The sequence below is a fragment of the Mobula birostris genome, chromosome 4 (genome assembly GCF_030028105.1).
Source record: "Mobula birostris isolate sMobBir1 chromosome 4, sMobBir1.hap1, whole genome shotgun sequence".
NCBI classification, from domain to species: Eukaryota; Metazoa; Chordata; class Chondrichthyes; order Myliobatiformes; family Myliobatidae; genus Mobula; species Mobula birostris.
In genome coordinates, this window is record NC_092373.1 from 40315769 (window position 1) to 40329371 (window position 13603).

Here is a 13603-nt window from a genome sequence, read left to right on the forward strand (position 1 = left end):
ACGGGAGAAAGTTCAGGATCCATGAGGTAATGTTGTAGCTCTATAAAACCCTGGTTGGATCACACCTGGAATATTGTATTCAGTTCTGATCACATCATTATAGGAAGAATGTAGAAGCTTCAGAGAGGGTGCACAGAAGATTTACCAGGATGCTTCCAGGATTAGAGAGAAAGTCTGAAGGTAGGTTGAGCGAACTAGAGCTCTTACCTCTGGAGGACAGGAGGATGAGAGGCACTAGAGGTGTACATGACAAGAGGCATAGACCAAATAAATAGCCAAAGCCATTTTTCCAGGACAGAAATGGCTAACACAAGGGGGTATAATTTTAAGGTGGTTGGGGAAAGGTATAGCGGACGTGTCAGAGGCAAGTTCCTTACAAAGACAGTGGTGGGTGTGTGGAACACCCTGCTGGGGTGGTGGTCGAGGCAAATACATTAGGGCATTTAAGAAATGCTTAAATAGGCACATGGAGGCTAAAAAAAATGTTGAATTATGTAGGAGGGAAGGACTCAGTTGATCTCAGAATAGGTTAAAGGGGTCAGCTCACACTGTGGGCTGAAAGGCCTGTACTGCACAGTAGCATTCTATGTTCTATACCAGTGCAATCTATTAAATCAAGTCACTGGCTACTATGTTCCAAAGCAATTAGTTCCCAGGAGAATACATGAATTGACTTTTTTTTTTACTAAATATTTTCTTGCAAGATTTTGTAAGTTTTTGTTGAATCGTAGATATGATGTATAATCTATTACTCCAGTGAAATCAATCCGATGGATTGTGAAAGTTATTGAAATCATGTAAGCAGTGGCTAAGCTGGTTCAGTTAAACAATTTATATTCATGCAACAGAAAAGAACAAATTCAAGTAGCTTATTTACTTTCCTCAACCAAGTGTATATTGTTTAAGTCACATCACTAATCACAAGTCCATACACTAAGGCCTTCCTTTACCAAAACAATAAGCCCCATTAGAGCCATAAAGGGCATAACATTTATTTTGAATAGTTTCATAAAGATCACAAAGGAAAAGCATGGATTAATCAAAGATATTCAGTCAGGCTCTGAAATCAGTTAAGCTCTCAGTATTTAAATTTATGCTTAACAAATACGAAGAAAAACGTACTCACCTCTGTATCTATTGTATAGCTGATCTAATCTTTTTCTATCCAATGAACCTTTCAGACTTTCTCGAACATAAAGTTCTGGATTTTGAAAAAAATTGTCTGTAGCAACATCTAATTTCCAATCGTTCTGTGATAAACAACATACTGCAGTTTTTTCACTGGACTGTGTAAAGACCATAAACTGCCGCACTTTATCCTTCTGTGAGGACTTCAGCTTGTTCTACAAAACAAAAAAGGAACATGTTACAGAGCCTAGTCTATAGGAGTACTTTTCCCAAATATCACAAATATGCTTATATTTACATATATAAGCATAATCAAGTTCTGCAACACATCATAGCCAAAAGGACCGCTCCATCCAAAAGTTGTAGTTTTAAAACAGACAACCAGTATCTTTTCTTAAAAATGTATTTATTTGTAGGACGCAGGTATTACTGGTGGTCTAGCGTTTATTGTTCATCCCCATACTGCCCTTAAGACAGATTAGTAACTCTCCTTTAAAAAAAAACTCCAACAGTTCTTTGTTGTGGTTGTGAATAAACTGAGTGGTAGGCAAGGACATTTCAGAAGGTTGCTAAAAGTCAATGAGACCATGGTCCTGCTGGGATTTCTTTCTGTAAAGGGCATTAGCAAATCAGATGTGTGAGAGCAAATCAGGAATTTCATTATCATTACTCATATAAGCTTTTTATATCAGATTTATTGACTTCACTGAATTTAAATTTCCAGGTGGCAGCCTGAACTCAAGTCTCTGAATTATTCAGCCAAGTGTCTGAATTACAAATTCTGCAAAATAAACACTATACCTTCAACAAAATACCACTGTGAACATTAATTCATTATTAGTCTTGTTCTTCATTAATTTAGCACTCAGTGACATTATATCTGTAAACTAAGTATTTAGAATTCTATTCATTGAAACCTTGTAAACAGGTGCTAAGGTAATAATCATAGAATAAAAATCAGGAAAAGCTCAAGGGTTACATCTACTTTCCTTAACTGAGTTTCTTTGGTTTAAGTCACACTATTATAAAGCACCTTATATTGTTCTGTTAGAAGTTGGAAGACTCAAATGCACCATCCAAATTATATCACCTATCGGATTAGATTAGATTCAACTTTGTTGTCATTTTGCCGAGTTCGGATACAAAGCCAATGAAATGCAGTTAGCATCTGACCAGAAATGCAAAGAATAGTGTTATTTACAAAATAACTGCGAATAAAAAGTAAGTGCTACAGCACACAAATATAAAAGTACTGAGACAGTACAATATGGGTGCAATACTGCTTAGTGCTGTGATGTGAGGTTCAGCAGGGTCACAGCCTCAGAGAAGGAACTCTTCCTGTGCCTGCTGGTGCGGGAGCAGAGGCTTCTGTAGCGTCTCCCGGATGGGAAGAGAATAAAAAGTCCATGGTTAGGGTGAGATGCATCCTTGATAATGCTTTTTGCCTGGCCCAGGCAGCATTTATAGTAGATGGGTCTCAATGGTGGGCAAATGGGTGCTGATAATCTGCTGGGCAGTTTTCACCACATGCTGGAGTGCTTTGCAGTCTGATACAGGACAATTGCCATACCACACTGAGATGCAGTTAGTGAGTACGCTCTCAATGGTACAGCGGTAAAAGTCCGACAGTATCTTGATACTCTGCAGGAAATAAAGGTACTATTGCGCCTTTTTGTTCAGGATGGAGGAGTTCAGGGACCAGGTGAGATCCTTGGAGATGTGGATACCAAGGAACCTGAAGCTTGATACACGCTCCACTACAGCTCCATTGATGTAGATGGGGACATGAGTATGGCTCCTAGCCTGCCTGAAGTCCACAATGATCTCCTTGGTCTTCTGGGTGTTAAGGGCCAGGTTGTTGTCAGCACACCACGCGGTCAGGTGCTGGACCTCGTCCCTGTAGGCCGCCTCATCATCCCCTCTGATCAGGCCAACCACCATGGTGTAGTCTGAGAACTTGATTATGGAGTTAGAACCATGTACAGGAAGGCAGTTACAGGTGAAAAGGGAGTACAGAAGAGGGCTCAGCACACAGCCTTGACGCATGCCGGTATTCAGGGTGAGAGTGGAGGAGGGCAGGTTGTCTAACTTAACTGATTGGGGTCTGTTAGTCAGAAAGTCCAAGGTCCAATTGCAGAGGGATGAGCTGATACCAAGCTGGCGAAGTTTGGTGATCAGTTTGGAGGGGATTACAGTATTGAATGCCGAGCTAAAGTCAATGAACAGCCTTCTGATGTAAGAGTTGGAGCTGTCTAGGTGGGTCAGGGCAGAGCGAAGTACTGCAGAGATGGCGTCCTCTGTTGACCTGTTGGTGCGATAGGCAAATAATAAGCAGGAAATCCTCAACAGTGGCCACCACAAATCAATCATCTAGGGAAAGCCAAATATGGAAAAGCAGAGAATCACAAGAAACTGCAGATGGTGAAATTCTGGCCAAAGTTAAATGCTGGAAAAGCCAAAGCAAAACAAGAGATGATTATTGACTACAGGAGGAAACCAAAGCTCATGAGCCAGTCCTCATTGGGGGAATGAGAAGTGGAGAGAGTCAGCAAATTTAAATTCCTTAGCATTATCAGTCTGCGGTTCTAGCCTGGGAGCAGCATCTGTCATTACAAAGCACGGCAGTGCCTCTACTTAGAAGTTTGCACAGAGTCTGCATGTCATCTAAAACTTTGACAAAATTGTGAATGTTGCCAGATATCTGATTGGTTGCATCATAGCCTGATATGGAAATGCCCTTGAATGGAAAAATCTACAAGTGGTGGATATAGCCTATTCCATCATGGATAAAGTCCTCCCCACCAGTGAGCACATTTACAAGGAACACTGTCACAGAAAAGCAGTATCCATCATCCAGGCCATGATCTCTCTCTCACTCCTGCCAACAGGAGGGACGCCCAGGACCCTCAAGGCCCACAACACCGCCAGGTTCAGGGACAGATATTACCCCTCAACCATTAGGTTCTTGAACCAGAGGAGATAACTTCACTCACCCCAACACTGAACGGATTCCATAATCTATGGACTCATTTTTAAAGACTCTCAATTCTTTTATATATTTTTCCAAAGACTCTCGTGTAAATACAGCTTGCATTCGATATTTTTTGATTACTTATTTTTCTTGTTATTATTTTTTTCTTGTATTTACACACTGGTTGTTTATCAATCTCTGTCTTGTGCAGTTTTTCATTTTTTCTATTGTGTTTCTATTTATTATGAATGTCCACAAGAAAATGTCTCTCATGCTGATTTTGATACTTTGCTAATACATTTACTTTGAACTTCAGTGGGTCAAGCAGTCTCAATTCAAGGCTCTACAACAGAATGATACAGGATCTCGCTGGAAATGTTGACCATCCTTTGCCTGCACAAATGATATTTGACTCATTGAGTTCTTCCAGCAACTTATTTTTTTTTGCTAGCGAAAGTAAGTATTCATTTAGCCCTACTTAATGCAGAATGAAGAAATAAGCTCTTGCCGCCTCATATCACTGATGTCATCTGGAACAGCAAGAGTTGACAGGAAACCTTTAACACTAGATGTCAAACAATGTGTCATTGGATGAATTGTGATAACAATAAGTGAGTAGCGAAAGACAACTGCTAAGCACTCAGTTCATCCACCTACAAAATATCAAGAGTCAGTTCATCCAAATACAGACCAGCACCAAAGTCACAATTGATACTAAAAAAAATATTAACATAAGATTTGAGTCTGATACATTAGGCACATTTAAGAGACTCTGAGACAAGCACATAGATGAAAGAAAAATGGAGGGTTCCGGGCCATGTAGGAGGGAAAGAATTACGATTGTGGAGTAGGTTAGGAGGTTAACACAACACTGTCAGCCAACAGTACTGTATGTTCTATAACAATTACAAATTTTGAATTATGTAAATTAAACTTTCAAGATATAGAAAATGCAGTGCCTACAAAAAGTATTCACCCCCATCCTCCACTCCCATAAGTTTTCATGTTTTATTTTCATGTCAAAGTGAAAACACATCTCTACAAAGTGAGATAAATTAATTAATTACAAATGTAAAATACAAAATAATTGATTGCATAAGAAATCACCCCCTTCAAGGCAGTATTTAGCACAAAGTAGATCCATCTTTGGCAGCAATCACAGCCTTGAGTCTGTGTGGATAGGTCTCCATCACCTTTGCACATCCGGACACCGCAATTTTTCCCCATTCTTCTTTACAAAACTGCTCAAGCTCTGTCAGATTGCATGGAGATTGTAACTGAACAGCCCTTTTCAAGTCCAGCCACAAATTTTCCATTGGATTGAGGGCTAGACTCTGACTTAGCCACTCCAGGACATTACCTTTGTGGTTTTTCAGCCATTCTTGTGTAGCTTTGGCTTTATGCTTGGGGTCATTGTCTTGCTGGAAAACAAATCTTCTCCCAAGTCACAGTTCTCTTGCAGACTGCATCAGGTTTTCCTTCAGGATTTCCCTGTATTTTGCTGCATTCATTTAACCCTCTACCCTCAAGCCTTCCAGGGCCTGCTGCAGTGAAGCGTCCCCACAGCATGATGCAGCCACCATGCTTTACAATAGGGATGGTGGGTTTTTGACATGCACTGTTTGTCTTATGCCAAACATAGCATTTAGTCTGATAGCCAGAAAGCTCAATTTTGGTTTCATCAGATCATAGAACCTTCTTCCAGCTGACTTCAGTCTCTAATATGCCTTCTGGCAAACTGTGGTTGAGATTTCATGTGAGTTCCCCCCCCCCCAACAGTGGCTTTCTCTTTGCCACACCTCCATAAAGCTACAACTGGTGAAGCACCCAGGAACAGTTGTTGTATGCACAGTCTCTCCCATCTCAGCAACTGAAGCTTGTAACTCCTTTGGAGTTGTCATAGGTCTCTTGGTGGCCTCCCTCATTAGTTCTCTTCCTGCACAGTCAGTTATTGCAAATGGCCTGTTCTAGACAGATTTACAGCTGTGCTATATACTTTCCATTTCTTAATGATTGACTTAACTGTACTCCAAGGGATATTCAGTGACTTGGAAATTTTCTCGTATCCATCTCCTGACTTGTGCTTTTCAATAACCTTTTCACAGAGTTGCTTATGAGTATTCTTTTGTCTTCATGGTGTAGTTTTTGCCAGGATACTGACTCACCAGCAGGTGGACCTTCCAGAAACACATTGACTGCACACAAGTCTCTAAAAACATATCTTCATTTAAGTATTATGTGACATCTAAAACCAATTGGCTGCATCAGTGATGATTTAGTGTGTCATATTAAAGGGGGGTGAATAGTTATGCAATCAATTATTTTGTGTTTTATATTTGTAATTAATTTAGATGACTTTGAAGAGATCTGTTTTCATTTTGACACAAAAGATTCTTTTTCTATTGATCAGTGTCAAAAAAGCCAAATTAAATCCATTGTGATTCAATGTTGTAAAACAATAAAACATGAAAATTTTCAGGGGGAGGGGAGTGAACACTGTTTATAGGTATTGTAACAAGACTAAGTATATCTTTCACCAGAATATCCATAAACATGAGATTGTGCAGAAATCTTGAGTATCACACAAGAAGCTGGAGTAACTCAACAGGTCAAGCAGCATCTATGGAGGGATATAAAAAGTAAGTGTGTTGGGCTGAGACCCTTCATCAAGACCCAAAACATCCACTGCTTATTCCCCTCCATGGATGCTGCTTGACGTGCTGAATTCCTCCAGCATTTTGAGTCACATGGGAATATCCAGCTACATTTTCTTCATGGGACAGTTCAACACTGACTTTCATGCCTCTGCAATATAGAAAAACTCAAGCTGAGATGCTGGCATATCTGACCTCCTGCTTCAGTACTGAACTCAGTACTATGGAATAAACAAACATCCTCAGCTTTACACCTAAAATGAATGGCATATATAGCACAACTCCAATTATTTCTGATTGCTGATCATGAAAGTGAGTTAATCTATTGTTGTTATGTCCATTTTCTAATACTATCAAATTTATCTTAGCTTTAATTATTTTAACTTGAACTATTTGCAACCTTTCTGGTTAAAAGTTCAAAGGCCTTCAACAGCCTGGACTCTAGGGCAATCAGTCCCAACATACTACAAAAAAAATGTCTGGCCACAAACAGTGGTTTCAATTAATAAGATATTCTCATAGATTCCTCTGCAAAATTACTCAACTAAATAAGACTTCAATCGATATGAGGAAACATTAGAAGTGATGAGCAAAAGTTTAGTCAAAGACGGGGTTGTGAGGAGAAACAAAGGCAGAAACTAAGACTATTAGCAGCCACAAACGGTACAACAAATAAATCTGGGGATACTCAAGGACCAGAATTGCAGGCTTGGAGATAAGATACAAATGAGTTAGGCAAAAGTACCACTGTTCAGTGTTGGGACCACTTCCTTTTGTGTAATATGTCATTGATTTAAATGATAGAATTGTTGGTTTTGTGGCCAAGTTTACAGATTATATGAAGATAGGTGGAGGGGCAGGTACTGTTGAGGAAGCAGGGCACCTGCAGGGACTTCAAACAGATGAAGAGAGTAGGCAAAGTAGTGGCAGATGGAATACAGTGTAGGGAAGTGTATAGTCATGCACTTTGGAAAAAAAATTTAAAAAATAAAGTCATACGACTTACATGCACAATAGCAGCAGACTAATCAATTCAAAGAGAGAGAGCTTTGCATAGGTTGGGAAGCAGAGTTTAAAAGAGGAGCATCTCGCAGGACCTTGCGCATTAGAATAGTGGGTATGACTGCAAGGCCAGTTTTCTGTCTGGGTGTCAGATATGGGATGTCTGGGAGACTTCCAGCCTCCCTGATGGCCACATCTGTACCAGGCGTATTGAGCTGCAGCTCAATGACCTTTGGCTTGTTAAGGAGAGTGAGGAGGTGATAGACAGGAGCTATAGGCAGGCAGTCACTCCGGGGCCACAGAAGACAGATAAGTGGGCGACTGTCAGGCTGTAGCTGTCCCCCTTAACAATAAGTACTCCATTTTGAGTACTTTTGGGGAGGGGGGTGCGGGAGGGACCTACCTGGGGGAAACAACAAGCCCATGCCTCTGGCACGGAGTCTGGCCCTGTGGCTCAGAAGGGTAGGGAACGGAAGAGGGGGGCAGTGGTAATAGGGGACGCTATAGTTAGGGGACAGATGGGAGATTCTGTGGACGCAAAAAAGAAACAAGGATGATAGTTTGCCTCCCAGGTGCCAGGGTTTGTGATGTTTCTGAGTGCGTCCACAATATCCTGAAATGGGAGGGTGAGCAGCCAGATGTCGTGGTACATATTGGTAGCAACAACATGGGTAGAAAAAGGGTGGAGGTCCTGAAAGCAGAATACAGGGGGCTAGGAAGGAACCTGAGAAGCAGGACCTCAAAGGTAGTAACCTCGGGATTGCTACACATACCACGCGGCAGAGAGTATAGGAATAGAGTGAGGTGAAGGATAAATGCGTGGCTGAAGGATTGGAGCATGGGGCAGGGATTCAGATTTTTGGATCACTGGGACCCCTTCTGGGGCAGGGGTGACCTGTTTAAAAAAAACGAGTTGCACTTGAATCCGAGGCAGACCTATATCCTGGCAGGGAGGCTTGTTACTGCTATTGGAGATGGCTTAAACTAAATTTGTGGGGGGGGGGGGGGGGGGGGAGAGAACTGAAGTAAAGAGGCAGAGGATGGGGAGGTTGGAGCACAAGTAGAAACAGTTTGTAGGGAGTTTGTGAGGAAGGATAGGCAGATGTTAGAGCATCAGCCTGATGGTTTGAGATGTGTCTATCTTAATCCAAAGAATATCGTAAACAAGGCGGATGAACTTAAGAGTGTTGAACTGTGACATTGTAGCCATTACAGAGACTTGGATGTCTCAGGAGCAGGAATGGCTGCTGAGTATGCCAGGCTTTAGATGTTTCAAAAAGAACAGGGAGGGGCAAAAGAGGTGGAGGAGTGGCATTGCTAATTAGGGATAGTGTCACAGCTGCAGAAAAGGAGAAAGTCATGGAGGGATGGTCTACTGAGTCTGTGTGGGTGGAAGTCAGAAACAGGAAAGGGGCAATAACTCTACTGGGTGTTTTTTATAGAACCCCTAATAGTAACAGGGATATTAAGGAGCAGATAGGGAGACAGATTCTGGAACGATGCAATAGGGTTGTTGTGATAGGAGATTTTAAACTTTCCTAATATTGATTTTTTGGACGACTCAGAGTCAGACTGTGGTCAGGCATGGCAGGGAGAGTTTTCTTCCTTCTCCTGTCTGTGAGAGATATGGAACATTCGAGAGACTTTGAACTTTTTTTACTGTGCCATGGCCTGTTCTTCATCAAGTTATGGTATCGTTGCACTGTTGTAACTACATGTTATAATTATGCGGTTTTGTTAGTTTTTCAGTCTTGGTCTGTCCTGTGTTTTTGTGATATCACACCGGAGGAATATTGTATCATTTCCTAATGCATGCATTACTAAATGACAATAAAAGAGGACTGCATGTCCTCATAATCTATATTGATGGCATCTCCTTCACAGGTTTAGATGGGGTGGAGTTTGTTAGGTGTGTTCAGGAAGGTTTCTTGACCCAATATATAGATAAGCCAACTAGAGGAGAGGCTCTAATTGATCTGGTATTGGGAAATGAAACTGGTCAGGTGTCAGATCTCTCAGTGGGAGAGCATTTTGAAGGCAGTTACCATAACTCTATCTCCTTCACCATAGTGCTGGAGAGGGATAGGAGCAGACAATTTGGAAAAACATTTAATTGGGGTAGGGGGAAATATGATGCTATTAGGCAGGAACTTGACAGCATAAATTGGGAGATGTTCTCAGGGAAATGCATGGCAGAAATCCATGGAGTTCTGCATAGCTATGTTCCATTGAGACAGGGAAAGGATGGTAGAGTTAAAGAACCATGGTGTACAAAGTATGTAGAAAATCTAGTTTAGAAAAGTTTATGAAAGCTTCAAAAAACTAGGTAGTGTTAGAGCTCCAGAACATTACAAGGTTGCTAGGAAGGAGTTTAGGAATGGAATTAGGAGAGCCAGGAGGGGCCATGAGAAGGCCTTGGTGAGCAGGATTAAGGAAATCCCCAGGGCATTTTACAAATATGTGAAGAGCAAGATGAGCCATGTGAGAATAGGACCAATCAGGTGCGATAGTGGAAACATGTGCATGGAATCAGAGGAGGTAGCAGAGGTACTTAATGAATACCTTCAGTATTCACCAGAGAAAAAGACCTTGGTAATTGTGGGGATGACTTAGAATGCACTGAAATGCTTGAGCATGTAGACGTTAAGAAAGAGGATATGCTGAAGCTTTTGAAAAACATTAAGTTAGATAAATCACCGGGACCAGATGAGATATACCCAGGCTACTGTGGGAAGCGAGGGAGGAGATTGCTAAGCCTCTGGCAATGATCTTTGCATCATCAATAGGGACAGGAGAAGTACTGGAGGGTTGTAAATGTTATTTCCTTGTTCAAGAAAGGGAGTAGAGATAACCCAGGAAATTACAGACCAGTGAGTCTGATTTCAGTGGTGGGCAAGTTGGAGAAGATCCTGAGAGGCAGGATTTATGAGCATTTGAAGAGACGCAACATGATTAGGGATAGTCAGCATATCTTTGTCAAAGGCAGGTCGTGCCTTACAAGCCTGAATGAATTCTTTGAGGAAGTAACAAAACAATGAAGATAGAGCAGTGGATGTAGTGTATATGCATTTCAGTAAGGCACTTGATAAGGTTCTCCATGCAAGGCTCATTCAGAAAGTAAGGAGGCATGGGATCCAAAGAGACCCTGCTTTATGGATCCAGAATTGGCTTGCCCACAGGAGGCAAAGGGTGATTGTAGATGGTTCATATTCTGCATGGAGGTCAGTGACCAGTGGTGTTCCACAAGGATCTGTTCTGGACCCCCTTCTCTTTGTGATTTTTATAAATGACCTGGATGAAGAAGTAGAAGGGTGGGTTAGTAAGTTTGCTGATGACACAAAGGTTGGGGGTGTTGTGGATAGTCTGGGGGGTTGTCAGAGTTTATAGCCGGACATCGATAGGTTGCAGAACTGGGCTGAGAAGTGGCAGATGGACTTCAAACCAGATAAGTGTGAAGTGGTTCATTTTAGTAGGTCCAATCCGAAGACAGAATATAATATAAATGTTAAGACTCTTGGCAGTGCAGAGGATCTGAGAGACCTTGGGGTCCCTGTCAACAGGATACTCAAAACTGCCGCGCAGGTTGACAGTGTTGTTAAGAAGGCCTATGGTGTGTTGGCATTTGTCAATCGTGGGATTGAGCTTAGAAGCCGAGGGGTAATGTTGCAGCTATACAGGACCCTTGTCATACCCTACTTGGAGTACTGTGTTCAGTTCTAGTCACCTCACTACAGGAAGGATGTAGATACTACAGAGACAGTGCAGAGGAGATTTACAAGGATGTTGCCTGGATTGGAGGGAGCACCTTATGAGAATAGGTTGAGTGAAATTGGCCTTTTCTCCTTGGAGCAATGGAGAATGAGAGGTGACCTGACAGAGGTGTATAAGATGATGAGGGGCATTGATCCTGTGGATAGCCAGAAGCTTTTTCCCAGGACTGAAATGGCTAATATAAGGAGACATAGTTTTTAAGGTGCTTGGAAATAGGAACAAGGGGATGTCAGGGGTAAGTTTTTCCACACAGAGAGTGGTGAGTGTGTGGAATGCACTGCCAGCAACGGTGGTGCAAGTGGATTCAATAGGGTCTTTTAAGAGCCTCTTAGATAGGTACATGGAGCTTAGAAAAAATAGAGGGTTATGCGCTAGGGAAATTCTAGGCAGCCTGTAATGTGTTGTAAATTTCTATGTTCCATGTACTTTCTAAATGGGAGAGAAAATTCATAATGGTTAACTTGCAAGTTGAAGCAGTGGTAAGGAAGGCAATTGCATTGCTGCCATTCATTCCAAGAGGACTAGCATATAGCAGCAAGTAGGTAATCCTGAGGCGCTACAAGGCATTTGCTCAGATACACTTAAGAGTACGCAAGTAGAAAGAATGTGCTTCCATTAGAGGTTCAGAAGAATGATCAAAGGGATAAAAGAATTAACATATAAGGAGCATTTGATGGCTCCAGGCCTGTACTTGTCAAGAGTTTAGAAGAATGGTTTGGGTCGGGGGGAGGGGAGGAGAGAGGAGGGGAAATCTCATTGAAACCTAATGAATATCGGATGTGAAGAGGACGTTTCCTACAGTGAGGGAATCTCTTTTGCCAGAGAGTGATGTATATGTGGAATTCACTGTCAAAGACAGCTATGGAAGCCAAGTCATTCGGTGTATTTAAACCAGAGGTTAATGAGTAAAGGTGTCAAAGATTACGGATAGAAGGTGGGAGAATGGAGTTGAGTGGAATAGTAAAATCAGCCATGATGGAATGGCAAAGCAGAATAGTGAGTGGGTTGATGAGAATCTAGGGAGAATAAAATTTAGGGTAAGAATAGTCGGCATAGATTTGGTGGGGTCTGAAAGCTGTTCTGTAAGAATGTTAAAATAATGGCCTTTAGGTGGTGTTTCAGCAAATAGGGAAGAGCTCAAAGGAGCTTGAGAAGACAAAATTAGGCAACAGCTTAAGAAACTTACTCCCTCTGGTTCAACGAAAGAAAGAGAAACAGCAATTACAGAAACAAACCGATTGCTGAGATAATTCAAGAGCATGGAAGATAAGCCAGAACAGATCAGAATTCAAGAGTAAAATGTCTCAGTAGAGAAGCAAAGCCCGCAAAAGCGAAACAGGTGGACGAAGATAACCTAGCAAAGACTAGTTCTTAAAATAATGCAATAAGTTACAAGTCAGAGTGCAGCATAAAAGACAACAAAAATAGTATTGCTCAGATGAACACCACATTGGATGAATTAAGCCTGAAAACCCATGTCATATATTAAGCAGCCCATGTACTAAGTCGAGGCAAGTATCCGGTGGGTAGAACAATCCCTTCAAAACAGATAAAAGCGTAATACAAATTTAAAACACAAGAGATTCTGCAGAGGCTGGCAAATCTTGAACCATGTACACACAAAATGCAAGAGGAACTCATCAAGTCAGGCAGCGTCTATGGAGGGGGAATAAACCGTCAATATTCCCAGCAGAGACCCTTCATCAAGACTGAAAAAGAAGAGGGAAGAACCCAGCTTATACATCTTCCCTATCCCTCACTTTCTTATTCTGGCTTGCTTATTCCCTTCCACAGAAGCTGCCTGACTTGCTGAGTTCCTCAGGCATCTTGCGTGTGTAATACAAATTAACAGCAGCTTATTGTTGTCATGGCTCAACATATATTACTTCAATAAATACAGTAAAAAAAATTAAAATAAAAGTATGACCTATGTCAAATAATTCACGGAGTTAAACAGAAATGTTACCCAAATATTTACACAATTACTAATGCACCATGCTAACATTTGCAACAGACATATCTTCATTCGTTCTTGTCCCTCTCCATTCGAAACTAAAAATAGTATTCCAATGTCAAA

The 13603-nt window shown here is 41.5% G+C and overlaps 1 protein-coding gene across 2 annotated transcripts in view; it reads right to left on the reverse strand.

Annotated features, from left to right (window-relative positions):
- Nucleotides 1-13603, reverse strand: part of dcun1d1 (DCN1, defective in cullin neddylation 1, domain containing 1 (S. cerevisiae)) — a 73122-nt gene that overhangs the window by 55606 nt on the left and 3913 nt on the right. For both annotated transcript variants that reach the window (XM_072255217.1, XM_072255218.1), the window contains exon 2: nt 1127-1343. In XM_072255217.1, coding sequence (XP_072111318.1) covers nt 1127-1343 — 217 coding nt within the window. The remainder of the gene's footprint in view (nt 1-1126; nt 1344-13603) is intronic.